Source organism: Rosa chinensis, chromosome 4 (genome assembly GCF_002994745.2).
Source record: "Rosa chinensis cultivar Old Blush chromosome 4, RchiOBHm-V2, whole genome shotgun sequence".
NCBI lineage: Eukaryota > Viridiplantae > Streptophyta > Magnoliopsida > Rosales > Rosaceae > Rosa > Rosa chinensis.
In genome coordinates, this window is record NC_037091.1 from 4,359,139 (window position 1) to 4,384,338 (window position 25,200).

The 25,200-nt window shown below is 37.8% G+C and overlaps 3 protein-coding genes, 1 long non-coding RNA gene and 1 pseudogene across 28 annotated transcripts in view; 4 read left to right on the top strand and 1 right to left on the bottom strand.

Annotated features, from left to right (window-relative positions):
* LOC112196425 (disease resistance protein RPV1) overlaps positions 1–3,305 on the top strand; it is a 100,291-nt gene extending 96,986 nt beyond the window's left edge. For 13 of the 24 annotated variants that reach the window (XM_040517415.1, XM_040517422.1, XM_040517426.1 and 10 more), the window contains 2 exons: positions 735–791; positions 2,981–3,241. The gene's annotated coding sequence lies outside the window, so the exon portion shown is untranslated. Of the gene's footprint in view, positions 1–734; positions 792–2,525; positions 2,620–2,980 lie in introns of all 24 variants that reach the window. The other 11 variants (XM_040517418.1, XM_040517423.1, XM_040517417.1 and 8 more) reach the window with 3 other exon arrangements.
* A 354-nt stretch (positions 3,306–3,659) lies between these two features.
* On the top strand, positions 3,660–7,423 carry LOC112198659 (disease resistance protein RUN1). Of its 2 annotated transcripts, none has more exons than XM_040517451.1 (4): positions 3,660–4,387; positions 4,512–5,607; positions 5,816–6,088; positions 7,250–7,423. In XM_040517451.1, the coding sequence occupies exons 2-4, from the start codon at positions 4,663–4,665 to the stop codon at positions 7,280–7,282; spliced, it is 1,251 nt and encodes a 416-aa protein (XP_040373385.1). In that variant the 5' UTR covers positions 3,660–4,387; positions 4,512–4,662; the 3' UTR covers positions 7,283–7,423. The 2 variants fall into 2 exon arrangements, with proteins under 2 accessions (XP_040373385.1, XP_040373386.1); XM_040517452.1 differs by lacking the exon at positions 7,250–7,423 and adding an exon at positions 6,313–6,477.
* On the top strand, positions 3,867–4,382 carry LOC121052763 (disease resistance protein RUN1-like). Its single transcript, XM_040518617.1, has one exon. It carries the CDS (start codon positions 3,867–3,869, stop codon positions 4,380–4,382), a length of 516 nt encoding a protein of 171 aa, XP_040374551.1.
* Positions 7,424–15,129: 7,706 nt separating the features above from the next.
* Positions 15,130–16,959, top strand: LOC121052432 (annotated as a pseudogene).
* A 908-nt stretch (positions 16,960–17,867) lies between these two features.
* Positions 17,868–19,100, bottom strand: LOC112196437. Its single transcript, XR_002935200.2, has 3 exons — positions 18,825–19,100; positions 18,537–18,714; positions 17,868–18,445 (listed from the first exon to the last, which is right to left on the bottom strand). It is a non-coding gene; the product is annotated as an uncharacterized LOC112196437 (long non-coding RNA).
* Between the last annotated feature and the right edge of the window lie 6,100 nt (positions 19,101–25,200).

Below are 25,200 nucleotides of genomic sequence, written 5' to 3' on the forward strand. Positions count from 1 at the left end.
AAATGGTAATCAAATGAAAAAGAATTTTGCCTGCAAAGATTTGAACAAATTTAGGAGTTTTGTTTTTGTTTTTTTGTTTTTTGTTGTTGTTGGTGTTGATTTTGGAGTTTTTGCTGGAGGTAAGTTTTCTTTGCTGTTTTCTTTGTTTAGTATTCTTAACAAGTTTGATTAGTTTCTTTTGGTGGTGAATTTTATTTTTCCCTCTCTTTTTTTGAAACTGAACGGTTGGAGTTTGATTTTTTTAGTAAGATTGTGGGTTTGGTTTCATAGTTATTGTGCTCTGAACCATCTTTAATAACAAAGTCATCAGATATAATAACAAAGCATAATGGGCGTCTCTTCCGAATAATTATAATGAAGCAAAGATTAAGCTGAGAGTTTTGGATATAATATGTTAGTGATTTGATTGTAATATTTTAGTGCTAGGATTTAAGTGTGCCACTGATATTGAAACCATGAAATCATATAGAAATCCTACAAACTAGAGCCATGCCGCTGGTATTAGAATTTCCAAGCCAGGTTTTGTTACCTATTTTTCATTTGTGGTCTTCTTTGTTGGTTTGAAGAAGTAAACTTATTCCAACAGTCATGCATATCTTCCTTCATGAAAACACAAAGACAGTGTTATGAACAGTCTTCTTGATGAGAAACCTTCATGTTCCAATCGAGTTTTCATGCTTGGCCTTATTTATCATTGATGTCGATTTTTAATGTGTAATTATCTGTATTTGCAGCTTTGCTTTTGACCCTGCAACACTCAGATGAAACTGCGTAATTGTGCAGCTGACTCTGTGAGTTAGTTTCTCCTAACTTTCATTCAGCAAAATGGGAAATTTTGGATTATATGTAGTTTCTGAAATGTGCATATAATTTGATGGCTGGATTATAGAATTGTGATTCGATTCCAATGCTTTTATCACATGATCAGTTTATATATATGTTAGATTTAATTAGGGCATGCTTTGGTTGTCACACTTTGTTAATGTGAGAAAGAGCATATGCTTATGCTTTTAATTTTCAAATCAGTCTCTCATATTCAACAGTTATTTCGAGTGTAAGCTCAAAATAGCAGTTCAGATATGCAGATGATAAAGGTAAGGTCGTATTTTGATGATAATGAAACTTAGTGATGTCAAAAGTTACTTTAATTGAAAGGATTGACTTGGAATAAGGGTACTCTAGAGCCACAGCAATTAGGGTCCAACACTGTCGAAACTTTAGACCGAATATAGATTGGTGGAGTAAGAAATGTTTGATGCATGTGTGCAAAAAGTTGTACAATATATATATATATATATAGCTTTACTGCGATATATAGCTTTACTGCGAATTGATCGAACTATATCATATTAGCAATCTAGGGAACTAGGACAGTCCATTTCTCATTAAAAGTATGCTGCCATTTTTTTTTCTTTTTGATTTACAAAGCTTCTACGTCATTGTATATTTGGAAATTTGCACATTGAAGTATGTCACTATCACTAATTACGCAATGCAACTGGTTTGGGATATATGAGAACGCATAGCTCATCAGATGAGGACAAATGCATAGCTCTTGGGTGTTTTATTTTTGGTGTGTCAACTATATGTGATACAATACAGATAAAGCATCATAAAGCAAGCTCTGCCCATTAGGATTTATTTCGTTCTTTTCTAAAAAGCCTAAAGTCTTTTTCATGTTGATCATTGGGGTTTTGACTCTGTAGTTCTAATTGATGAGTTTTGCTACATATGAAGAGTGATGAGTTTAGTTGTTCTCTGTGTTTGTCTAATTGAAAAGACAAGTAACAAATATACAGTAGCCAATACAAATATACAATCCAGCAATGAAAACTTAGATGCCAACTGATTTAGTGTTACTGTTACCTTTAGAGTCTTACAAGAGGAACAAAATTCCAGAATAGGCATAAAAACTATAGAATGGCAACTAATTTAGTGTTAGTGTTATCTATAGACTCTCAGATAAGGTTGCATACTATTGGATTCTTTTATGCAAAAATTCTTTGCAATTAGTATGTTTTTGGAAAGATGAATGAATCAATCAAAGAGAACAATCAAGTAGTCTTGAGTAGTTAAATTTTAGATTGTTTAAGGCAATTAGTTTTGAGTAGACCCTCATTACTAGATTCTGTTGAGAGAGAGCATGGGTTGAAATTTAAAGGGATTCAAGCTAGGCTTTTCAATTTCATTGTGATGGTTGTACAGTTTCACCGTGCAGTTATCATGTGGCTGGGTTCGTTAGAGTATATTTTAAAAGACTGGTATGGGAAATTGTCAATACCAAACAAAGTTCTACATGTGGGTAGGGCAGTTTGTATCATTGAGCTAGTGTTGATAAATCACCTTAAGATATATGTTTTATTCCACAGCTCCTCCCTTGTAAACAACCAAACAATGATGACCAAGGAAAGGGATTTCTAGAGTGTATGGGAAAATTTGAACAGCGATTGGAATGTATTACTGTGTGCACATGGTGAACCCAAAATTATTTTAGAGTTTGTGATTGAAATTGCTTCTGTGATAAGATCTATGCTCGGCAAGAAACTTTGCATTCTAAGGTATATCTGTTGTGGCTACCAGGAATAAAGTGAAACAGCCTCAAAGTGAAACATAACCAAAGTATGTCCTCTAATTTCATCCGTCATATCATTACAATCTCATAGAAAAATTATAGTTTCATGTAATCTCCTTTGAACTAACTCCTGAAATTCTAAATGGAGATCCCTTTTCTACATAATATAAACAAGCGGAAGTATATTATCTAAAACAATAGAACCTAACAACAATTTAAAAAAAAAAAAAAAAATTAAGTATTTTGCCTAGAAACTCTACACTTACGTTTTAAAAAATTTATATGTTGCCCTTAGCATTTTAAGTTCAAGTATTGAAATATTCTCTTATGTATCTTGGAATTTACACTTGGAAACTCCATTGATTTGTATTAAAATATCTACTAACCCTCTGCTATTATCATTTGCAGTAACACCGGGTCACCCCCACATTAGCTGTAGAAGAATCATCTCGAAGGACCTGACGTAGCTATTTTTGTTGACACTTAACCAATTTTATATAGCGAAACAGCTTTGCTTAGGAAATCAATTTTGTAACCAAATTAAAATACCAAATTCTACTTGGTATTTCCGCTTTTGTAATATAACTATACAATATTCCGTAAACTATGAATCTGTAAATTTGACAAGAAAAAAAAAACCCGTAGCTTTGCGCGGGCTTACATTTCCTAGTTAAAAATTAGCTGGAAGGATTGAATACCTTAAACTTAAATAGCAATAAATTAATATCCAGTATCTCAATTCTACATGTATAATTCTTGATTCATGTCTGCTTCAATCAAGTCCCAACCGGTTTTTCACTGTAATGCTTGTGGCAGTTGTCTGCATAGGAATTTAATACCATGGATATTGTGTGCAGTAAGACAACTTGAGATATTAACCAAGCAACTGATACTGATAATTAAACAAAACAATTGGCAATGAGAATATACGACATAATTGAGAACTCATGGGCCTATGCTAGTAGTAATTTGGGTTAGTTTAAGTCTTTGGTTTACGGGATTTGAAGAAAAATTGGCCTTCTCTTTTTCTTTTCAGATTGTGTAAAACATACCTGAAAATCAAAGAGAAACTCATGGGCCTAAAGTGAAACTCCTTGGCAAGTGCGCCTCACATTCACGTACAGTCAAAGAGAAAATGCAAAGAAAGAAGAGCGAGGCTCATCGCATTCACACTGCAGCAGGCACCAATAAACTATCTACTTGAGAGTTGAGATCTCAGATCTACAAAACCGAAGCACTCTAGGCGGATCTATAGAAAGGCGACATTCAACAGATCGGGCAGAGCAACCGAACTATGGCTTCTCTGATCAACGAAGCAGCAGCCAGTTCTTCATCTTCTGCTCTCCCACTTTCTTCTACTGATCACCAAAATCATTACACATACGAGGTCTTCCTGAGTTTCCGAGGCGAGGATACGCGCTATGATTTTACAGATCATTTGTACAACGCTTTGTGTCTGAGGGGAATTAAGACCTTCAGAGATGATAAGCTTAGCAGAGGAGAAGACATATCACAAGAGCTCCTCAAAGCAATTGACGAGTCCAGAGTTTCAATCGTCGTCTTCTCTCAAAATTATGCTTCCTCAAGGTGGTGCTTAGATGAACTGGTCAAGATACTTGAATGCAGAGAATCCAAAGGCCAGAAGTTTAGAGCTGTTTTCTACAAGGTGGCTCCTTCAGATGTACGACACCAAATAGGTGCTTTCGGTGACGCATTTGCAACACTTGATCAATTTTACAAGGATAGCATGGATAAATGGAAGGCAGCTCTCAAGGAAGCAGCAGATTTGTCTGGATGGACTTTTGAGTAGGGCCGGTATGTTTTTAACCCAACCCCACTAGCTAGTTGATTAGTTAGCCTATTTTTTATTTATATTGAAAAATCCATATATTAATCTTCTACTTTATTCGATTTCCTATATGTGCTTGTAATTTCATAGGTACGAGACTGAATTTATCAAAGAAATTGTTGAGGATTTGTTCGCCCAAGTAATAAATCCTTCATGTGAGCTGCACGTTGCTGATCATCCAATTGGCTTAGAGTCTTGTAGACAAGAGGTCAACAAACTTTTAGATGCCGAGGAGAATAACATGGTTGGCATATGGGGGCCTGGTGGAATAGGAAAGACCACAATTGCAAAAGCTGTGTTTAATTCAATTCGCCATAAGTTTGAAACTAGTTGTTTCTTGGCAGATGTTGGATCTAATTCAAATGGCCGAGCACAACTGCAAGAGAGACTTTTGCATGATGTTTTAAGGGACTCAAATTTGAAGGTGAGCAGTGTTGATCAGGGAGTCAGTTTTATAAAGGAAAGAATGCAAGATAAAAAAGTTCTCTTAATCCTTGATAACGTGAGTCATTCTAGCCAATTAAATAACTTAGTTCCATCCCCTGATTGTTTTGGCCCGGGCAGTAGAATTCTCATAACAACAAGAGATAAACGTTGGCTAATTGCTCATGAAGTTAATGAAGTATATGAGGTCAAGATGTTAGATGATCATCATGCTCTGGAGTTGTTTAGCTTGCATGCATTCAAAAGAAATGAACCTCCAAGCGATTATCTGGAACTTGCTCAACATGTTATACGCTATGCCCAAGGCCTTCCATTAGCTTTGATAGTCTTAGGCTCTCATCTATTTCGTAGAAGCACAGAGGAGTGGGAAGCTACAATAGGTAGTTGTAAAGGAGGTCCTCAGGCAGATATACAGGAAGTTCTCAAACTAAGTTATGATGCTCTAGGACGAGATTTAAAAGAACTATTTCTTGATATTGCTTGCTTCTTTAAAGGTGAGTATGCAGCCCGTGTGAAACCAATACTAGAAGCTTGCTACGACCACAAAACAATGGTGATTGGTATTGCACAACTGCAAGAAAAAGCCTTGATAAGAATTGACAAAGATGATCGGATTTGGTTGCATGACTTGATAGAAGAAATGGGTAAAGATATAGTATATCAGGAGTCACCTGATGAACCAGGGGAACGCAGCAGACTATGGAGTGGAAAAGATGTCGACCATGTTCTAACAAATAATACAGTAAGTATATTAATGATGTTTTGTGTTTTTCAGTTCGGAAAACAGTTTATATTGAATATAATTTCTTATTGAGACCTTGAAGAAAACTGTATTAAAACAGTACTTGTGCTTCCAATAGAAATTGCTATGTTTTTTTGTTTTTTAGTCTGAATAGAAATTGCAATCATAAATGTTGCTAGTAGTATAAGCTTGCTTTCTTTTACTGTAGGGTACAAATAAAGTTATAGGCATTCAGGTCCCGTGGCTATTATCTACAATATCTATGAATGCTAAAAGCTTTTCAGAGATGAGGAATCTTAGATATATTTCCATGGGAGGACCATCCTTTTCTGGAGATATTGATTATCTCTCCAACCAGTTGAGGTGGCTCGATTGGCACAATTGTCCGTTGCAATGTTTTCCATCCGATTTTCAAGCAAACAAACTTGTGGAGCTCAACATTATTAGCTGCAAAATCAGACAACTATGGGAGGGACGTAAGGTACTATAATTTAATAATTTATTTTATTTCAAGACTTCTTTAATTAAAAATAAGTGATAGATAACTGTGTTGTAAATTACTGCATCCACTTGGTTGATCTTTTCCTTTTTCTTTTGCCTTACAGAATTTTTCAAGGCTAACATGTATGAATTTAATTGATTGTACATCCCTAAAGAAACTCCCAGACTTGAGTGGAATCCCTAACTTGAAAGAGTTGAATTTAGGTGGCTGTAAATCCCTAAAGGAACTCCCAGACTTGAGTGGAATCCCTAACTTGAAAGAGTTGGATTTACGTGGCTGTACATCCCTAAAGGAGCTCCCAGACTTGAGTGGAATCCCTAACTTGAAAGTGTTGCATTTAAGTGGTTGTACATCCCTAAAGCAACTCCCAGACTTGAGTGGAATTCCTAACTTGACAGGGTTGCATTTAAGGGGGTGTACATCCCTAAAGAAACTCACAGACTTGAGTGGAATCCCTAACTTGAAAGAGTTGGATTTAAGTGGCTGTACATCCCTAAAGGAACTCCCAGACTTGAGTGGAATCCCTAACTTGAATGGGTGGTTGAATTTAAGAGGCTGTGTATCCCTAAAGGAACTCCCAGACTTGAGTGGAATCCCTAACTTGAAAGAGTTGAATTTAAGTGGCTGTAAATCCCTAAAGGAACTCCCAGACTTGAGTGGAATCCTTAACTTGAAAGAGTTGAATTTAAGTGGTTGTAAATCCCTAAAGAAACTCCCAGACTTGAATGGAATCCCTAACTTGGACGGGTTGAAGTTAAGTGGCTGGGTATCCCTAAAGGAACTCCCAGACTTCTGTGGAATCCCTAACTTGAAAGAGTTGAAACTATTTGGATGTACCCGTTTAGTTGAGGTTCCTGATTCAATTCGATTCCTTCATAACCTTGTTACCTTGAATGTTGGCCGTTGCTCTAACCTTATTAAGTTTCCAAGAAAAATTAACTTGAAATCTGTAGAAACAATTTCTATTAGCTATTGCAAGCTTGAAGAATTTTCAGAAGTTGGGGAAAAGATGGTTTCTTTGAGAAATTTGAATCTAAGTGGCACTTGCATTAAAGAATTGCATCCGTCCATTACAAGGCTTATTAGGCTGGAAGAGTTGGATCTTACTGATTGCAAAAATCTCACAACTCTACCGTGCAGCATTTATGGGTTGCACAATCTAAAGAGTCTTGAAGCGAGTGGATGCTCAAAACTGGCTACATTTCCAAGAATTCCAGGAAAGATGTATTGCTTGAGACGACTCTCTCTTAAAGGCAGTGACATAAGAGAATTGGATAAGTCGATTGAAAATCTCATTGGGCTTAAACATTTGGATCTTACTGAATGCAAAAATCTCACAACTCTACCGTGCAGCATTTATGGGTTGCAACATTTAAAGTTTCTTGATCTTAGTGAATGCTCAAAACTTGTCAGATTTCCAACAAATACCAAAATTTGAATGTCGATGGTTGCTCACTATCACTTCCCAAGCTACAGAGGTTAACAATCAGAGGATGCAGTTTATTATCAGATTGTGATTTCCTGATGACTCTTGATTGCTGGGAAACATTAGAGTGGCTTAATCTGTCAAGAAACAATTTTGTTAGTCTTCCTGCTTGCTTCACCAAATTTGTCAACTTGCGGGAGCTTGACTTGGAGGGTTGTAAGAGAGTCCGAGGAATTCCGGAGCTTCCACCAAACGTTAAACCACATACCTCGGGAGAGAGGACAAATTGTTGCCGTGACTACTTTCTTTGTATGCTCCTGATTTGTTGCGTTTTTCCCTGTATGGAAATAACACCAATGAGTTAAAGAAATGACAACACCTTGCCGCCGGGGGGGGGGGGGAAGCATCGATGGTCCCCATGTTCCCTGACCTGCAAAGCGCCCATCACTCAACAGCTTCAACACCAAGCAGAGGAACCAACTGACTTGTTAAGGCTTCCTCTGAACTCTTCAGAACCAACAAAACCTCGTGGCCCAGTTAAAGTGATCAAGACCAGCGGCTGTCTCTGAACTCTGAACCATCCACTTCAGAGTTCAGACAATAGCATCATTTATTTGAGACACAGAGGTTTGAAATCCCACCTGTTATTTATTATATATATACTTGAAGCTTCAGAGTGTGCCACAACTAATATCATTTCAACATTTTTCAGGTTTGGGTATGAGGCTGTCTTCATCTGCTATTTACTCATCAATCTGTAAGTTCATATATTCATCTTTTTCAGGTTTGTTACTGCATTAGAATTTCAAACTTTGTAACCATGTACATCATCTACAATTGAACTCTTCCCTGTTTTGAGGTGCATTAAGGCCTACCAATTGAACAAATGGCCCAGTCAAGTCACTGACTATAAGCGCTACATAGTACATTTAAAGTGATGTATGCATTGACAGTCAGAAATATGTATAGTCCATGCACTCTTTTTATGCAGTAACTAGTGGTTACATCAGACAAGCATTGACATTGATTTTATTACTCCGAAACTGCTAATATAAGGAAAAAGAGAAGAAAATTAAATTCATCCTTAAACTTTGTGATTAAATCATTCAGAAGGGAACAAAATGGCTCTCCATCTTTCTTTTTATTCTTTCTTTCTGGAATATGCGCTCCAAACCCTTGATATGAATTACTCCCTGTATCAGACTTTGTGAATCTTTAAGAATGCAGTAATGCTAGCACATGATATGAGAAAATGCAGAAGCATATGATCATGGAGATTCTTTCAAGCCCACTAATGGCTGTCAGTAACTAAAACTTACCTGTGTACTGTCTACAAACTCCTCCAATTTTCTATAATATAATAGTTAGCATAATATAATGGCTAGTAGTAGCATGATGCTTTGGATCTGGTAGGAGCCTGAGATTGGCTACGTGAAATGATGGTATCAAAATTGTTTATTGTCGTCCTTAGTTGATTCCATTGTTGTAGGAGAATATTGGTGGTAATCAGCAATATTAGTAACATTTGTAACATTTGTATTCTGGTTCATTTTCTTTACTTTCATTTTGTTACTATGTTGCTATGTGATTGATATCATGCAATTTGTTTGTCTTTTTCCATTTGCAGCGCGGACTATAGATTTTGCACATGGAAAGGTTAGAAACTCTGGCCAAGGTTGCTACATATATGGTGATTGCTGATCTAGCTGAATTTGAGATGACCGCAAATGAGCTAGAAGCAAAGGTATATGCCATTCTCCTCTAGTTGTACTCTTGCCTATGCTCTTTTCGTAGTAATTCTCGGCTCAAGTGCCCATATGTTATTGTTTACAATTTTATCGAAACATCTCTTGTTAAAAAGGCATGATGTTGCATTGTCCACATGGTCCATGGATTACGCACATGGAATATGAAATGCATTACTTTAAGAAAAATCTTCCGTGTATATGTGCATGCCACAAACACATTAGATTTTCCTCTACATATTACAACTTGAACAGGCCTGATCACATCATACTTATAACATTGGTAAGTGATCATTGATTTGTTTACATTGTATCATAAGGTTTTGTCTGTGATTCTGTTACCTAATGATGATGGCTACGCATGTCCCAAGTGTGTTGAAGTGTAATTGCATGAATCCATTCTACAGGGCCCGCTTAATCGGGAAGTGAAGATCTGGTCATCAGCGAGTGAAGAAGGCGGGCTACCTCCCAGTGATGCTGAGTCATGGAAATGTACCCGGACCATAGAGTTAAAGGGCTCTGCTCAACCTCGAGTTGAGGATGCATTCTTTAATCAAGTCATAGCATTGTCACAAGCTGGCCTTCTTTTACTTGCAAATGCTAAGAAGAATGCTATATATGCCGTGCACTTAGACCTTGGTGGTGAGCCAGCATCTACATGCATGGATTACATAGCAGAATTTACTGTTGCAATGCTTATTTTGAGCTTTACTGGGACAAGTATATCACCTCATGGTGAACAAATTTATTGTGTCCAAACACAAGCCATTCAACAGTATGCTTTGGACTTATCCAAGTGCTTACCTCCCCTATTGGAGAATTCAGGTTTAGAAAAGTTCTTTTGTTTCCAGGCATCCGATCTTGGAATTGAGATGGCTTGGGATTGCTGTGCAATATCAGTAGAATCTTATATTACAGTTGAAGCTCGGCAAGGTGATGGTGCCAGCATGTCAGAACCACTAGCCCAGCCGCTATTCTGGAGAGGAAGACCACGATCGCTCTACAAAAGATGTATCTGGGTCAGCTACCGCCACAACCGCATCACAACTACAAACACCAAATGCAAAGTCGAGAAAACAGAAATGGAAAAATATGCAAGCATCAGGTCAATCTTCCCCATCACCAGGTGTGCTCAACTCAATAGAGCCCTCTAATGAAGCAGGTGGGAGTTCAAGTCCACCCTCCGGAGAAGCTGTATTTCCTCAAATTATGGCGAGGCAGGATATGATGAATCAGGTGAGTGCTGAAGAATTTGGAAATTTAATTATCTTGCATGTGTCTATGACGTACCAACTATTTTCAGCATAACCTTAGTAAAGCAGGCTTAGTAGCCTTTCCAAAGTTATGCTGCTGCCATTTGAGTCCGTCTTCAGGTCTTTTATTAGTTGGTGAAACGGTATATTAATATGATTCTTCTTGTCCCATTTCACCTGTCTACATCTTGGCAAGAGCAAAAGGTTCTATGTTTGCGTATGTTATGGTTGTGTTTTGTGTAATCAAACTTGTGTTTATGTCCAGTATGCTTTCTATTAAGTATGGCTTTTGGTCTGTGCGCAGCTAATGACTATGCAAAAAGAATTGCAAAAGCAGATGACAATGATGGTTACCGTCCCAATTACAAAGGAGGGCAAACAATTAGAGGCGGCTCTCGGTCGGAGTATGGAGGAGGCTGTAATGGCCAATAATTTGCTTTGTGGGCTTGGTTTCAAGAAGTGAATGCAAAGAATGAGAAATTATTGCGAGACCGTACTCAGCAAGTAACTGGTTTGATTGTGAACAAGGACTTTCCATTCATGTTAGAGAAAATGGTAAAAAAAGAAACAGCTGCTGTTGGACAAGCTGTTGTTCGTGCAATCACTCCAGCTGTGGAGAAAACAATAAATTTGGCTATATCTGATTGCTTTCAGGTAAGAATTTTGATGATCTGCCTTGTTCCTTTATAAAGTTGGCTTTAGTTATCTAATTGATGCTTGTGCTGCAGAGAGGAGTGGGAGATAAAGCAGTTAATCAATTGGACAAATCAGTTAACTCAAAATTTGAAGCTACTGTATCCTGGCAAATCAAGGTGCAGTTTCAAACATTGGGTAACGAAGCTCTTCAAGTATGTCTAATTGTTATAGTGACTTAATTTCTTTGCATTTGTGATTTGAATATCTAACACGCATTTGATTTGCTTCAGTAAACCTTCTAACTAATGATATATATGACCTTTTTCACATAGGATGCTCTCAAGTCTAGCATGGAAGCTTCAGTGGTACCTGCCTTTGAGACGTCATGTAAATCCATGTTTGAGCAAGTAGATGCCACATTCCAGATAGCACTGGTTGAACATGCAACTGTGGCTCAGCAGCAATTTGAGTCTGCACATTCGCCGTTGGCCCATGCTGTAAGAGTGTGTATGCTTGTACTCTATCCAGCTTCTTCTCATTTGATAATTTTATTTATTGACAAATATTCTTCGCTTATGCTTTCAAGAATTATAATGTTTGGGGTCTTTGATTCTATATGAGAAAAAGGGGAATGAAGATTGGTAGCTTATTAGGAATTATTATCTGCTCACAGTGACTGTAGAACTTCTTGTGGGGTGCACTAGTATTTATGTAACTGGTCATAGGTTGATACAGCTGAACTGGAATTTGTAATGCTGCTCCACTAGTGTTTATGTTTTGAATCTCAAAGTATTAATGTTCTCCACCTGCAAATAGTAGTATTTTTGAGTTAACGACTGAAAGGATGAGTCTGTGTTGGGTTCTAGAGACAAGGTTTTCTTTTGGTTGGTCAAGATCTCCCTGGTTGATATCTTTCTAGGAATGAGAAATTTTTTGGCTTTACTTTTGCTTTCTTATGTGGGTTTTCTGGGTTCACAATGGTGTACAGTTTTATCTGCACGTATTTATGTGTGACTCTGCAATGTGATGTTATTTGCAGGAAGCTATTAGCTTCGCATCATCAGAGACTCAAACCCTAAGCGGTGAACTGGCTGATGGTCAATGTAAGTTAGTAGCTCTTGCAGCTGCACGGGAAAGCTCAAGTGCAGTAAATTTTGACTGTTGTTCACCCTGTGTAATGCATTGTGGTAGTCAGCATTCTGATCATAATGGGGCAGTCTATCTGGACTGTTACTGCATTAGAATCTGACACCTTGTTACTCCCATGCATTGCCATGTAATATCATGTGCATACAATGTACTCTGGTGTATTTTGAGGTGCATTAGCGGAAGCAAATTTCACCAAGATGTGTTATTTTAGAGTGGTTCAAAGCAACAACTTGAAACGATGCTGCTCTTTTAACTTCAAGTTTCAAATTGTTGGAATCAAGATTTTTTTGAGTATTCTTTCCTTCAAGATATTCCAATTTAGGGTTTTTTCTTTGTTCTAAAAACTGCAGTAGTAAGCATACTAGGGTTGACATTTCTAGACATTTGTTTTTTCCTCCTCTTCTTTATATAAATGATTGAGTCCCCTGCAGTAGTAAGCAAGGGATGGTGAGTCCCCTGCTTTATATAAATGATATTCTGTTCATTCTTTTCCTCCAACACCCTTCTGCCAAAATAAGATACGATTCAAATGAATGCTCGGTACTTCGAGTACATGAAAACAGAAGATGATGGCAATTTAGATTTCTCATTCTTCAAAAAGTCTTACTGCATGTCTTTTCCATTGCACTTATTGCAGTGATGTAATGGGGTGGTTGATCAAGAGTTTGCGGTTGCCATAGGAAGTGGCATGATGCTGGAGCTATAAGCATATATGGTGCTGGCGTTGTATGCTGAGGATATTTCTGAATGGCAGTGCTCATTAAGGTTTGTTGAAGCATATTAATTTTTCCTCTACAGGTTACAACTTCAAATTTCATAAATATGACCAATAATTTGTCAAACTCATATACAACAATTTTTTGGTATCAGAAGTTCTAGCCTGGCTTCGGCAAAGTATCTTGCTTCAAGGTGATGCGGCAGGTGTGCTGAACTTCTTGAGGAAGAAGGAATTGGTTTTCATTGTTTCTAAGGATGGAATTGATGCTGTGAGTAGTTACTCCTTCGTGGAGTTTGGCAGTTTGCCTCTGTTGTATATTCATGCAAGCAAGCATTAATTATTTGCATCAATTCAGCAGCACATATTTAGTAGCTAGCACCAATATGGATTACCATTCACAAGGTCTAGTGGCACCGTAAGAAAGAGAAGCAGCTACTACTTAATACTTATATTATAAAAAACTTGGATCTTAATATACGTTCCTTTAACTCATGGCAATTTTGATTTCTAATGTGTTCTTCAAACAGTCTGACTGCCTGTATTCCAATGCAGCGATCTTGTATTCCAATGCAGCGATCTTATGTGGTAATTGATGAGGGTTTTCAGTCATAAGCAAGTGGCATGAGTGTATTTAGAGGCTGCTGCAGGGTGAAGCTCTCTCTAACAAGTATGTCTATAACAGATCAATGAGTAAGCATGTATGTGTAATCCTGTTGGAATAAATACCTTTCCTTTTTCATTGTTTTGTAACTTGGAGGAAGTATAAAAACTATTCAGTTTCAGATTAACAGTGTATACGTATTAAGCTTTGCATTTAGGTTTTAATTGATCATAATTTTCTACAATCAGAAACCGGTTTCATGAAATGAACAGAACACTGGACGAATAGCACATTTTCTTAAGTTAATTGGAATAAATTAGCATTTGTAACTTAGCCCCTTAACGTTTTCAAATAATTAATGTTCCTTGCCTATCAAATTTATAGGTAACAAGCGAACCAATAGTGATATACACCAACAGTGGTGAGACCATTTGTTGGTCAGAGCAAGCAATGGGTGGTAAGTCTCCTTCCATATGAATGCACAGTGCTTGCCCTACTCTTTCAGCTATTGCATCCGGGTTTAGATCATTTCATTCATGGTATAATTCACAAAGTAATGTTCTTTTGTCAGATTTAATTTTATATTACAAGATGGTGAATTTTGTACCATTTGTTGGTAAAAATATGAAACCGATCGTCCTTGTATACGATGAACTGTTCCATGGATGATGAAAATGTTGAATTAACATGTTGGTGAGGAAGTCTTGACTGCATGTGCTTTTCATTGCAGCCATTGAGTGGGGGGTTGATGAAGAGTTTGCAGACAGTGACGGGAGGCTGGGGCTTCCCTGTATGGTGGCTGCTGCAGAACACTTCCAAATACCATCACGGCAATATCTAAGGCTCTTTCTAATGAGCTAGTCTTTTGCAGTTAACGACGCTTAGTTGAGTTATGAAAATGAGATTTAAATACTTGTGATCTGATGCCACGAATAAGGGCAAGTGTCTTTTTCATTTCCTTGTTTCGTAACTCAGAGGAAGTAGCAAATTACTATCACCATGGTGCTGCTGCTGTATGAAGACAGGTGAGGTTGTTTCACATCCAATCACAGTGCTTGTTACCTTTGAAAGTTAAATCTCACTAACATTCTGTAGTGTGTACTAAACAAGCCAAGATCTTGAGAAGTTAGATTGGCATCCTACTAGTCATATTGACAGAAAATCTTGAGAAGTTAGCTCATTGAAACTGGGTTCTAGAAATGATCATTCCTCTGCACAGAAAATCTGGTTTATCCTATGAGTTATAGATAATTGTGCTTAACGTCCAAAGAAAATTTTAATTCTAATTTTTTTTCCCCCAAGCCATTTCCTTGATTGGATAGTCTTAAAATCAAAACTGAGTTAAATCTCAAATGTATCTTTTTGCTTCATATGTTTCACACATTTGTTTAGCGTATATTTCTTTAACGATAGAAAACGAAGCCAATTAGCGTTGCCTTGATATTCACAGTTGAAATGTAATTCATTGGAATTACAGAGAGTCGATCGATGACATTCACAGTTGAAATGTAATTCATTGGAATTACAGAGAGTCGATCAATGACATTCACAGTTGAAATGTAATTCATGATAAAGAAACCATCTTTTGTACCTCAACCCTCTAATTCGTAAAACAGAGTTGAAAAATGAAAGGGTGTGTTGTTCATGTACAATACTTTGATTAGTGGCGAGGCTATTGTTCAGATGTTGCATTGAGCGCGTGCTCGAAGATTGTGCCTTTCTGTGAAGGGGTTCAGCTCCATGGGTCGCTTATGAAGATGGGTTTGGAGGAACACGTGTTTGTAGGGAACTGGATCATGCCGGAAGGTGTTTGAAGAAATGCTTGAGAGAAATAGTGTGTCGTGGACTAGTTCGATTTTTGCCAATGGTGACTATGGTGCGTGTCATTTCTGCTTGTGCAAAGTTGAAGGATGTTGCGTTGAGTGAGAGAGTGTTGGGCTTACGGTGCAAAGTTGAGGGAGTCTGGACTGAAGAGTGTAAAGTGTCTTTTTTATGGTGAATTCACTTGTTGTTATGTTTATGAAATTTGGGGATACTAGTGCTGCAAAGTGTCTTTTTGATGAATGTGTGGATAAAAACTTTGTTCTTTACAGTAGGGATTTGTCAAATTATGTGCACCAGGGACTGGCTGGTGAAGCAGTTTCGGTGATGGGTGAAATGCTACAACAGGGCCTAAGACCCGACAAGGCATTTTGTCTGCAATCTCAGCTTTCGCACAACTAAGCGATTCTCTCACTGGAAAGTATTGCATGTTTATGTTCTAAGGAAAGGACTGGAAGGTTGTAATACGATTTGCAATGCTATGATTGACATGTACATGAACTGCGGCCAACAAGAGATGGCTTGCAGAGTTTTTGACAATATGTTGAATAGGACTGTAGTATCATGGAACTCATTGATTTCTGGTTTCGTAAGAAATGGTCATGTGAAGTCAGCTTGGAAACGTTCAGTGAGATGCCAAAGAGTGATCTTGTTTCTTGGAACACTATAATTGGTGCTCTGTTCCAAGAGAGCAAGTTTGGGGAAGCAATTGAACTTTTCAGGGTGATGCAGACTGAGGGAATAAAAGGAGATAGGGTGACAACGGTGGAGGCTGCATCTGCCTGCGGATATCTAGGAGCTCTTGATCTTGCAAAGTGGATTCATGCTTATATTGAAGAAAAAAAAAACAAAATTAACTGTGACATGTGGCTCGGCACAGCTTTAGTTGACATGTTTGCTAGATGTGGTGACCTTCAAAATGCAATGAAGGTGTTCGATAACATGGCAAGAAGAGTATAGAACTTTTTGATGACATGCTTAAGCAAAGGGTGAAACCAGATGTAGTCTTTGTGGCAGTACTAACAGCATGCAGCCATGTTGGTCTTCTGGATATCATTGTTTTTTCATTTGTTTGTTTTTCTGAGCTTTTAATTCATAGTGGTTAGTAACATTTGAAATTATAAAAATGGTAGTTGCATCAACTGATCAGCATTTATGGATGGCTTGGATCTGTGGTTACCATACTAGCACCTTAAGAAAGAGGAGCAAGTACGTCTAGTTATATTTGGAAAGAACTTTGATATTAGTAAATGGGTCCATGGATTAATGGCAATTTTGTTTTGTATATCTGCTCTTGAAAAGGTCTGGCTGCCTGTATTCCATTGCATTGATCAAGTAGTGTGGTTGATGAGACTGATTATCTGTACAGTCATAGGCAAGTGGCATGAGGCTCTTTAGAGGCTGCAGCAGGATGGGTACAAATTTACAATATGTAGGTATGTAAATGTAATCATCTTCTAATAAATAACTGAATCTTTTCCTTTTCCTTTTCCAAGTGTTTAATTTAAATTTTTAACTTAGATGGTGCTGGTTTTGTGTTGTTATGTTGCAGTATAACATCACGCATCTATGATTATTCAATCATTATCCTACATGTTTCTGAAACCTGCTTAGTGAAATGAACAGAACATTGAAAAATGGCTCATTCTTTAGCAAACTTATTCTTCCTCTGTAAATTTAGCAAGTAGTTGGAACTCGGAAGGATTGGAGTACCCTCAATTTAAAGATCTATAAACTGAGGTTTCGAGTATCTCAGCTCTAGCAACTACACCATCATCATATTTATATTGAGTATCTAAATGTTGCATCCAAATCCGTCCAGAAGTCCCAACCATGTCCGCTTCAATTGAATCCCGACTGTTGTTTCATCCGTGTCTGCATTGGGAGCAGAAAGGGGCAAGATCTATCTTGATTTTTACTGCATTAGTGCAACCTTGTTACTCCTATTACCATGTTTATCATGTACAATTAACTCTGGTATATTTTGATGAGCATTGGATGAAGAAAACTTCAAATTTTAGCCTAGCAAGTGTAACTTCATAATTGAACATATGGCTCTGTCTCTACTCGATGAGAACTATATAGGTTACTTGAAATTGATAAATACAGTGACAGTCCTAAATATGTATAGTTTGTTAGTTAATATATGCATTATTATGAGACAGGTTAGCTAGTGGCTACACATAAGGTATCGACATTGATATTAATCCCTTATCACTTGATATAAGGAAAAAGAGAAGAACATGACATTAATCCCTAAATTGTCAACAAACGCAGAGGATCTGATGGTCGGAGGTTGGCTACATGACGATGAGATCAGTTATGCCGTATCCATTGTCATAGCCGACAGCGAATTGGTCCCACCGTTTTCAGAGATAATTGATGATCCACACATCTTGTATCCTGTCGTTAATGATCTCGCTTTCTGGCTCTTTTTTTTTTTTTTTTTTTTTTTTTTTTTTTTAACTTTACTTGCCACACTGCAACGAAAATTCTACAATGCTCCGAGCTTGCCATGCCTGGGCACGTCAGCATAATATGGACCGCCGAATATCAACTCTGAAATCTGATGGTTGAAAATGCTAACCGGGTGACCTGCTCTCCATGGAAACAAATTTGGTTAGACATTTGCCCAGCTCACAGAAAAAAGCCACCTGAAAAAAATATTTATTTTGTCATCTCCTTCTTCCTTTTCCTTTGCTACCGAAACCCAGCAACAACTCCAACTTTTATTATTTTCCATCTTCATACAAACCAAAACACACAAGAATCATTCTCAAAAAAAAAAAAAAACACACACACGGGAAGAAATTGACAGAAACTCATTTCAAGTCCGAAGAAGCTTTTCCAAAAGCTGCAATCCAATCTTGAGAGATGATTCTCCAATTTGATTGACAATCTACAAGGTAAATCCCAATTCCCTCGCAGCACCTAAGAACTCGGTGATGACTGGCAATCCAAGCCTCAACGTCCACAACTCAAAGTTTCTGAATTTATAACTCCACCAAAATAACAACCCGTCAACAACGTAATAACAATCACAATTCACCAAAGCCGAGAGTAAAACGTAAAACTAACCTTATTTTGATCCTCAACGTTTTCTGGAAACTCGACGAAGCTCAACTAGTGATGAAGTACGACCTGACACACACCAACTCAAAATTTCCAGACTTTAACTTCAATCAAGGTCAGTCCTCGCCTATAGATGCAGTTGAGCCAGAAACAGAAGTGCCGGAAAACCAACGATGTCGGAGAACTGTACCGGAGTCGAGAGTAACCCAGAAATGAAAATCATCATAACTTAATCTAATTCGAAAACAAAGTACACCAACGTGTAGAGCATGATGAGAGGAGTGATTTTCATACCACATGCACCCCAAACGGTGGGCGGAGTCCCCGAAATTCGTTGAAACTCGCCGGAGGTTCTTCAAGCTTTGGATCGTCGATTCTCCGTTCACAGTCGCTGCATGTATGATCCGAGGCCACAGGAACGTAGACGACAGCGAGACGAAGAGGATGGTGCTCGTGCGCCGGCCTGAGGCGGCCTGACGGTGGAGCACAGGTCGAGTTTGGGGATCAGGTTTCTGGCTCTCGGTTTCGAGTTGGGAGACCTCGAAGCCTCTGGACGCGATCTCGATCCTTGATCTGATCAAGGACATTTATAACCTCAAGTTCAATCTATTTCATTGGCTAGGATGAAGCGGTGGTGGAATTGAAGGCCACGATAGCACCGTTGATTTTCTTTTATTTTCTAAAATCTCATAAGTTCGAAAAATCACGATAAATAGCTTGGGTATCCTAAAAATTCCCCGAAATTTTTCACAAACTTGTCGTGTCGTGTACTTTATTATTAAATCCTTAAATCGAGGATTTCATTTTATGAAAATTTCTGAAAATATTCTCGAGCACTTTGACATTTATCAAGATCGTTAAATTTTCTCGTACGATCTCCACTAAGCCCGATACATTTTTCAGAGGATCACATCCGCTGTCATATCAACATGAAATAAACCAGTCAACCCTTTAGAAACTTCTACTTCCCCAAGGGGAGCCGATCCTTAAGGAGATAAAATTCCTGAAATTTTCACATTGGTTGATATAGCTCCAACCCACGAGAGCGTGAGAGCTGACGGATCAAAAAAAATAAGTTGTGAGTGAGCGGTTATAAGCATATTAGTTTTATGTGGTATTTAAGGTTTAGGGTTGACCTACTAGATAGAGACCCAAACAATGACAAAAATAGCTGAAATTTTGACAATAACTATATCTTCTTATCATGATAACATCCTACGGTCGATTTTAATAAAGTATATTTCCTCCACATTGTTCCTCATGGAAGGTATGGTATTTGATACAACTAATAAACAAGTTATATCACATTAGTAGACATATAAGGATTTTGTGCGATCTAAACAATCTAAATGAGAAATTGATAAATCTTATATTACCTGTCTATTTATAGCGTATTAATAGGTATTATGTAAAAAAATTAACCCCATTTGCCTTCATTTCGACATGAAATAAACCGGTCAACCCTTTAAAAGCTTTTACTTTCCTAAAGGGAGCTGACTCTTGATGAGATAAGATTCCCGAAATTTTTACATTATTGATATAGCTCCTACCCACGAGAGCATGAGAGCTAACAGATCAAAAAAATAAGTTACGAGTGGACGGTTATGACCATATTAGTTTTATGTGGTATTTAAGGTTTAGGGTTGACCTACTAGATCGAGACTCACACGACAACGAAAATAGCTGAAATTTTAAGCATAATCATTTCTTCTTATCATGATAACATCCTACGGTCGATTTTGATAAAGTCTATATCTTACACATTGTTGCTCGTAGAATGTATACTGTTCATTACAACTAACAAGCTAGTTATACCACATTAGTGGAGATATAAAAATTGTGTGCGATCTAAAAAATTGAAATTAAAAATTGATAAATTTGATATTACCCATATATTTATAGCGTATTAGTAGGTATTGTGTAAACAAATTAACCCCATCCGCCATCATTTCGACATCAAACAAAGCGGTCAACCCTGTATATGCTTATATTTCCCTAAGGGGAGCTGAACCATGATTAGATAAACTCCCCGAAATTTTTACATTAGTTAATATAGCTCATACCCATTAGAGTGTGAGAGCTAAAAGATTGAAAAAAGAAGTTGCGAATGAGCGGTTATGAGCATATTAGTTTTATATGTTTAGGGTCGACCAAGTAGATCGAGACCCAAACGACGACGAAAATAGCTGAAATTTTGATCATAATCATTTCTTTTTATCATGATAACATCTAACGGTCGATTTTGATAAATTCTATTTTCCTCCACCTTGTTGCTTATGGAAGATATATTTTTTTCATACAACTAATAAACAAATTAGATCACATTAGTAGGCATATAAGGATTTTGTACGATCCAAAAAATGGAAACTTGAAATCGATAAATTTGACATTACTCATCTATTTATAGCATATTAATAGGTATTGTGCTAAAAAATTAATCCAATCCGCCGTTATTTCAACATCAAACAAAGCGATCAAACCGAAATTAGCTTTGTAACTTTTAGGTTTATCGATGTCGTATCCACCAACAATTATGATAATAGTTTCACAAGACGTGTATAATATTACTAGGTGGATACATCTAAATGGTTGAAAATATAATTTATCAATTTCAATTTTGGTTAGTATCAAAAAATTCTAACGTGCCTAGTAGTGTTATATAACTTATTCATTACATATAGAAAGAAGTGGTTTTCTCAAAAGTGCCAATAAGTTGGAAACTTAATTTGGAGAAACTGACCATTAGATGAGTGGATTACATTGTTTTATGGATGTGGTAAAAAATTCCGCAAATTTAGTCATAGTTTCGACTATGATCTACTTGGTCAACCGCAGTTAAATTTATAAAATAATATCTATATATTAGATTCCTTTAAGGGAAACTATATCGAGACAGGTGAAACAAGGGAAACCAATCGTTGCATGAGATAAGTACAATATTCTATGCTTTTTGTAAAAAATTTAGCCAATTTTATTGATATTTTGACTTTGTTTCATTCGCTCAAACCGAAGTTTTTTTTTTTGACTTTGTCAAGGAAAACCTAAAGGCTTCCAGGCCAAAGATAAAACGCTGAATGTGAAATGCTCCAACTATGCATTGCAGCACAGTGTCTGGCCACTTTGACAACTTCGGGGTTTTAACGTAGGTTAGGAAGCACACCCAACTAGGCAGGAACCACTAGTCCATTCGCTCAAACCGAAGTTAGCTTTGTAACCACTATGTTGACCGATACAAAATATCCACCAAATCATGCCAATAATTTCACTCGACTTGTGTAACCACTGCGTAAAGTATGCATCGTGGGTATTTTGGTGGAATTTTTTGGATGCTTGAGCAATTTATTTTGAATTTATAAAATTTTGAATTACTGAAATTTATTTTTAGTAAAAAGAAAATTGGTGGCTCCATCTGGGTTGTTCAAATCATCACCGCTCGATCTTAACCGTTAATTTAATTCTACATCTAAATTCATATCGGTCTAGAAGGAACTAGTCTCGTCGACCCATTTTCCGAACCGCGAAGCCGCGACTCTACCCGGCGGTATCTCCACGGTCCGGCTATTTTCCGATGTCGGACCAGCGACGTCTTAATCGCCTTGACGGCACGAAGATGAGCATGGCCTTGTTTTGGTCAATCGACGACAGGAGATGACGAATAGAGCTGGAAAAGTACTCTTGGTTCACCGGCGGTTTTGATGAGTTTTCCGGCAGCTTCGATCGGCGATCTGCAAGTGTCTCTCCAAGCTCTACATGATGGTATACTCGAAGTCATAAAAGAATACTTCAATTCAAGGTTAATTCGATAATTCTATTCATCCCACACTGAGGGTATATATACAAGTACAAAGGAGTAGTCTAACTGTAATAGGAAACAATCTTTCCATAATTACAGGATATCCTAACTAAATAAAATCCTAATTACATACAGATTTACAGCGATTCTACACTCCCCCTCAAGTTGGTGCATAGATATCTATCATGCCCAACTTGTCAACTGAGCTGTCAAATACCTTCCTGGACACTCCTTTAGTAAGAACATCAGCTAATTGCTCATCTGAGTTTACAAATGGAAAGCGAATAACCTTTCTGTCAAGATTTTCTTTAATAAAATGACGGTCAACCTCCACATGCTTTGTTCTATCATGCTGAACTGGATTATGTGCAATCTCAATGGCAGCTATATTATCACAATGCAAATCCATAGGCTTTTAAGCTTGTATCCCAGGTCTTTCAAGATATTACGAATCCACAACATTTCACAGACTCCGTGTGCCATACCTCGGAACTCAGCTTCTGCACTTGATCTGGCAACAACTTTCTGCTTTTTGCTACGCCAAGTGACAATGTTCCCTCCAACAAAAGTGAAGTATCCAGATGTAGAATGTCTGTCAGTTTTATCACCAGCCCAATCTGCATCTGTGTACCCAACAACTTCCAATTCATCTTTTTTCTGAAACAGTAACCCTTTACCTGGCGCCATCTTTAAGTACTTCAAAATACGAAAGACTGCATCCATATGCTCTTCACTAGGACAATGCATAAATTGACTAACAACACTTACAGCATAAGCAATATCAGGTCTAGTATGTGAAAGATAAATCAACCTTCCTACAAGACGTTGATACCTCCCTTTATCAGTTGGAACTTGATCAGGATAGATAGCAAGTCCGTGATTCATCTCAATGGGTGTCTCCATGGGTCTGCAGTCCAGCATCCCCGTTTCAGCAAGTAAATCAAGAACATATTTCCTCTGTGAAAGTGAAATCCCCTTCTTAGACCTTGCAACTTCAATACCCAAAAAATATTTCAGTTGTCCCAGATCCTTCATTTCAAACTCCTTTGACAAATACTTTTGTAATTCATTTATTTCTTTCAGATCATCCCCTGTAACAATCATGTCATCAACATACACAATAAGAGCTGTAATCTTACCACTCTTGCGCTTGATGAACAAGGTATGGTCAGAATTGCTTTGTCTGTATCCAAAGGCTTTCATGGACTTTGAAAATCTTCCAAACCAAGCTCTTGGAGACTGCTTCAGGCCATACAAAGACTTCTTCAATTTACACACCTTGCCAACGTCACTTAGGTAATTCTTAACACCTGGGGGCACATCCATGTACACTTCTTCTTCCAAATTCCCATTAAGAAACACATTCTTCACATCAAACTGGTGCAAGGGCCAATCTTTGTTTGCTGCAAGTGAGATTAGAATCCGGACAGTATTAATCTTTGCCACAGGTGCAAAAGTCTCCTCATAATCAATCCCATAGCGTTGTGTATATCCTTTGGCAACCAACCTTGCCTTGTATCTATTAATAGTTCCATCTGCATTAAGCTTCACAGTAAATACCCAACAACATCCTACAGTCTTCTTTCCAACCGGCATAGGTACTAGCTCCCATGTTGCATTCTTTTGAAGAGCTTCCAATTCTTCATTCATCGCCTTTGTCCATTTTGGATCCGCCAATGCCTCCTGCACGTTACTAGGAATAGATACAGTAGATAATTGATTAACAACAAGTGCATGTGACCCAGAAATCCTATGGTTAGACATAAAATTAGCTATAGGGTATTTAGCTTTGGCTTTGATATCTGGTTCATATTGTTTCTTAGGAATTCCCTTGGTAACCCTTTGTGATTTCCTAGGTTCGACACTTTCTAACCCAAAAGACTCATTACAATTTAGGGGTACCTGAGGTGGATCATTCTGACCGGGATCTTCAGTTGGTGATGCAGAAGGGGAAATATCTTGTGTGTGAGCTTCAGATATGTCTTGATTTTGATTCAAACTATCCAAAAAAGTTGTCTCTTCCGTCTCGGATTTCACAACACTCTGTTTGGCAGTTACATTTTCTATTTCGGAATTTGCGACACTTCCTTTGGCAGTCGCATTCTGTTCGGCAGTCACATTTTCTGTTTCGGAATTCGCAACACTTCGTTCAGCAGTCGCATTGTCTATTTCAGAATTTACAATGCTCTGTTCGGCAGTCACATTGTCTGTTTCCGAATTTCTACCTTCAAATCTATCCTCCAAATTTTCCACGTCTTCAAAGACATCAAAATCAATAATAGAACGAGAACGAGGATTCCCTTCACAACCTCTCTCCCCCTGAAGAGAAGACTGAGAAGCTCCCCCTGAGTAGTAAGGCTCGGATTCACGAAAAGCAACATCAAGAGAGACATGTATAGTGCCAGTAAGAGGATCATAACATCGATAACCCTTCTGGAAGTCAGCATAACCAACAAAGATACACTTACGGGCACGGGGATCAAGCTTGCTGCGTTGAGGCTTGGGAATATGAACATAGGCTGTGCACCCAAACACCCGGGGCTCCAAATTAGGCATAGAAGGGATGGTCAAAAGTGTATGAAGCTTCTGATGAGGATTCTGAAACTCAATCACCCGTGAAGGAGTACGGTTGATAAGATATGCTGCTGATTTTACTGCTTCTCCCCAATAGGATCGAGGTACATTCATACCAAACAAGGAAGCACGAACAACTTCCATCAACTGCCTGTTCTTCCGTTCTGCTAAACCATTCTGTTGAGGAGTATAAGAATTGGAGGTTTGATGACGAATTCCATGTGACCGGCAAAACTCAATCATAGGGCCATTCACAAACTCTCCACCATTGTCAGACTGAAACACTCTGATGGATTGTTGATA

Coding starts and splice junctions, on each gene's coding strand:
- LOC112198659 (XM_040517451.1), top strand. CDS start 4,663: ATGGTTGGCATATGGGGGCCTGGTGGAATAGGAAAGACCACAATTGCA. Junction 5,608..5,815: donor ATGTTCTAACAAATAATACA/GTAAGTATATTA, acceptor CTTTTACTGTAG/GGTACAAATAAAGTTATAGG. Junction 6,089..7,249: donor AACTATGGGAGGGACGTAAG/GTACTATAATTT, acceptor TCTACCGTGCAG/CATTTATGGGTTGCACAATC.
- LOC121052763 (XM_040518617.1), top strand. CDS start 3,867: ATGGCTTCTCTGATCAACGAAGCAGCAGCCAGTTCTTCATCTTCTGCT.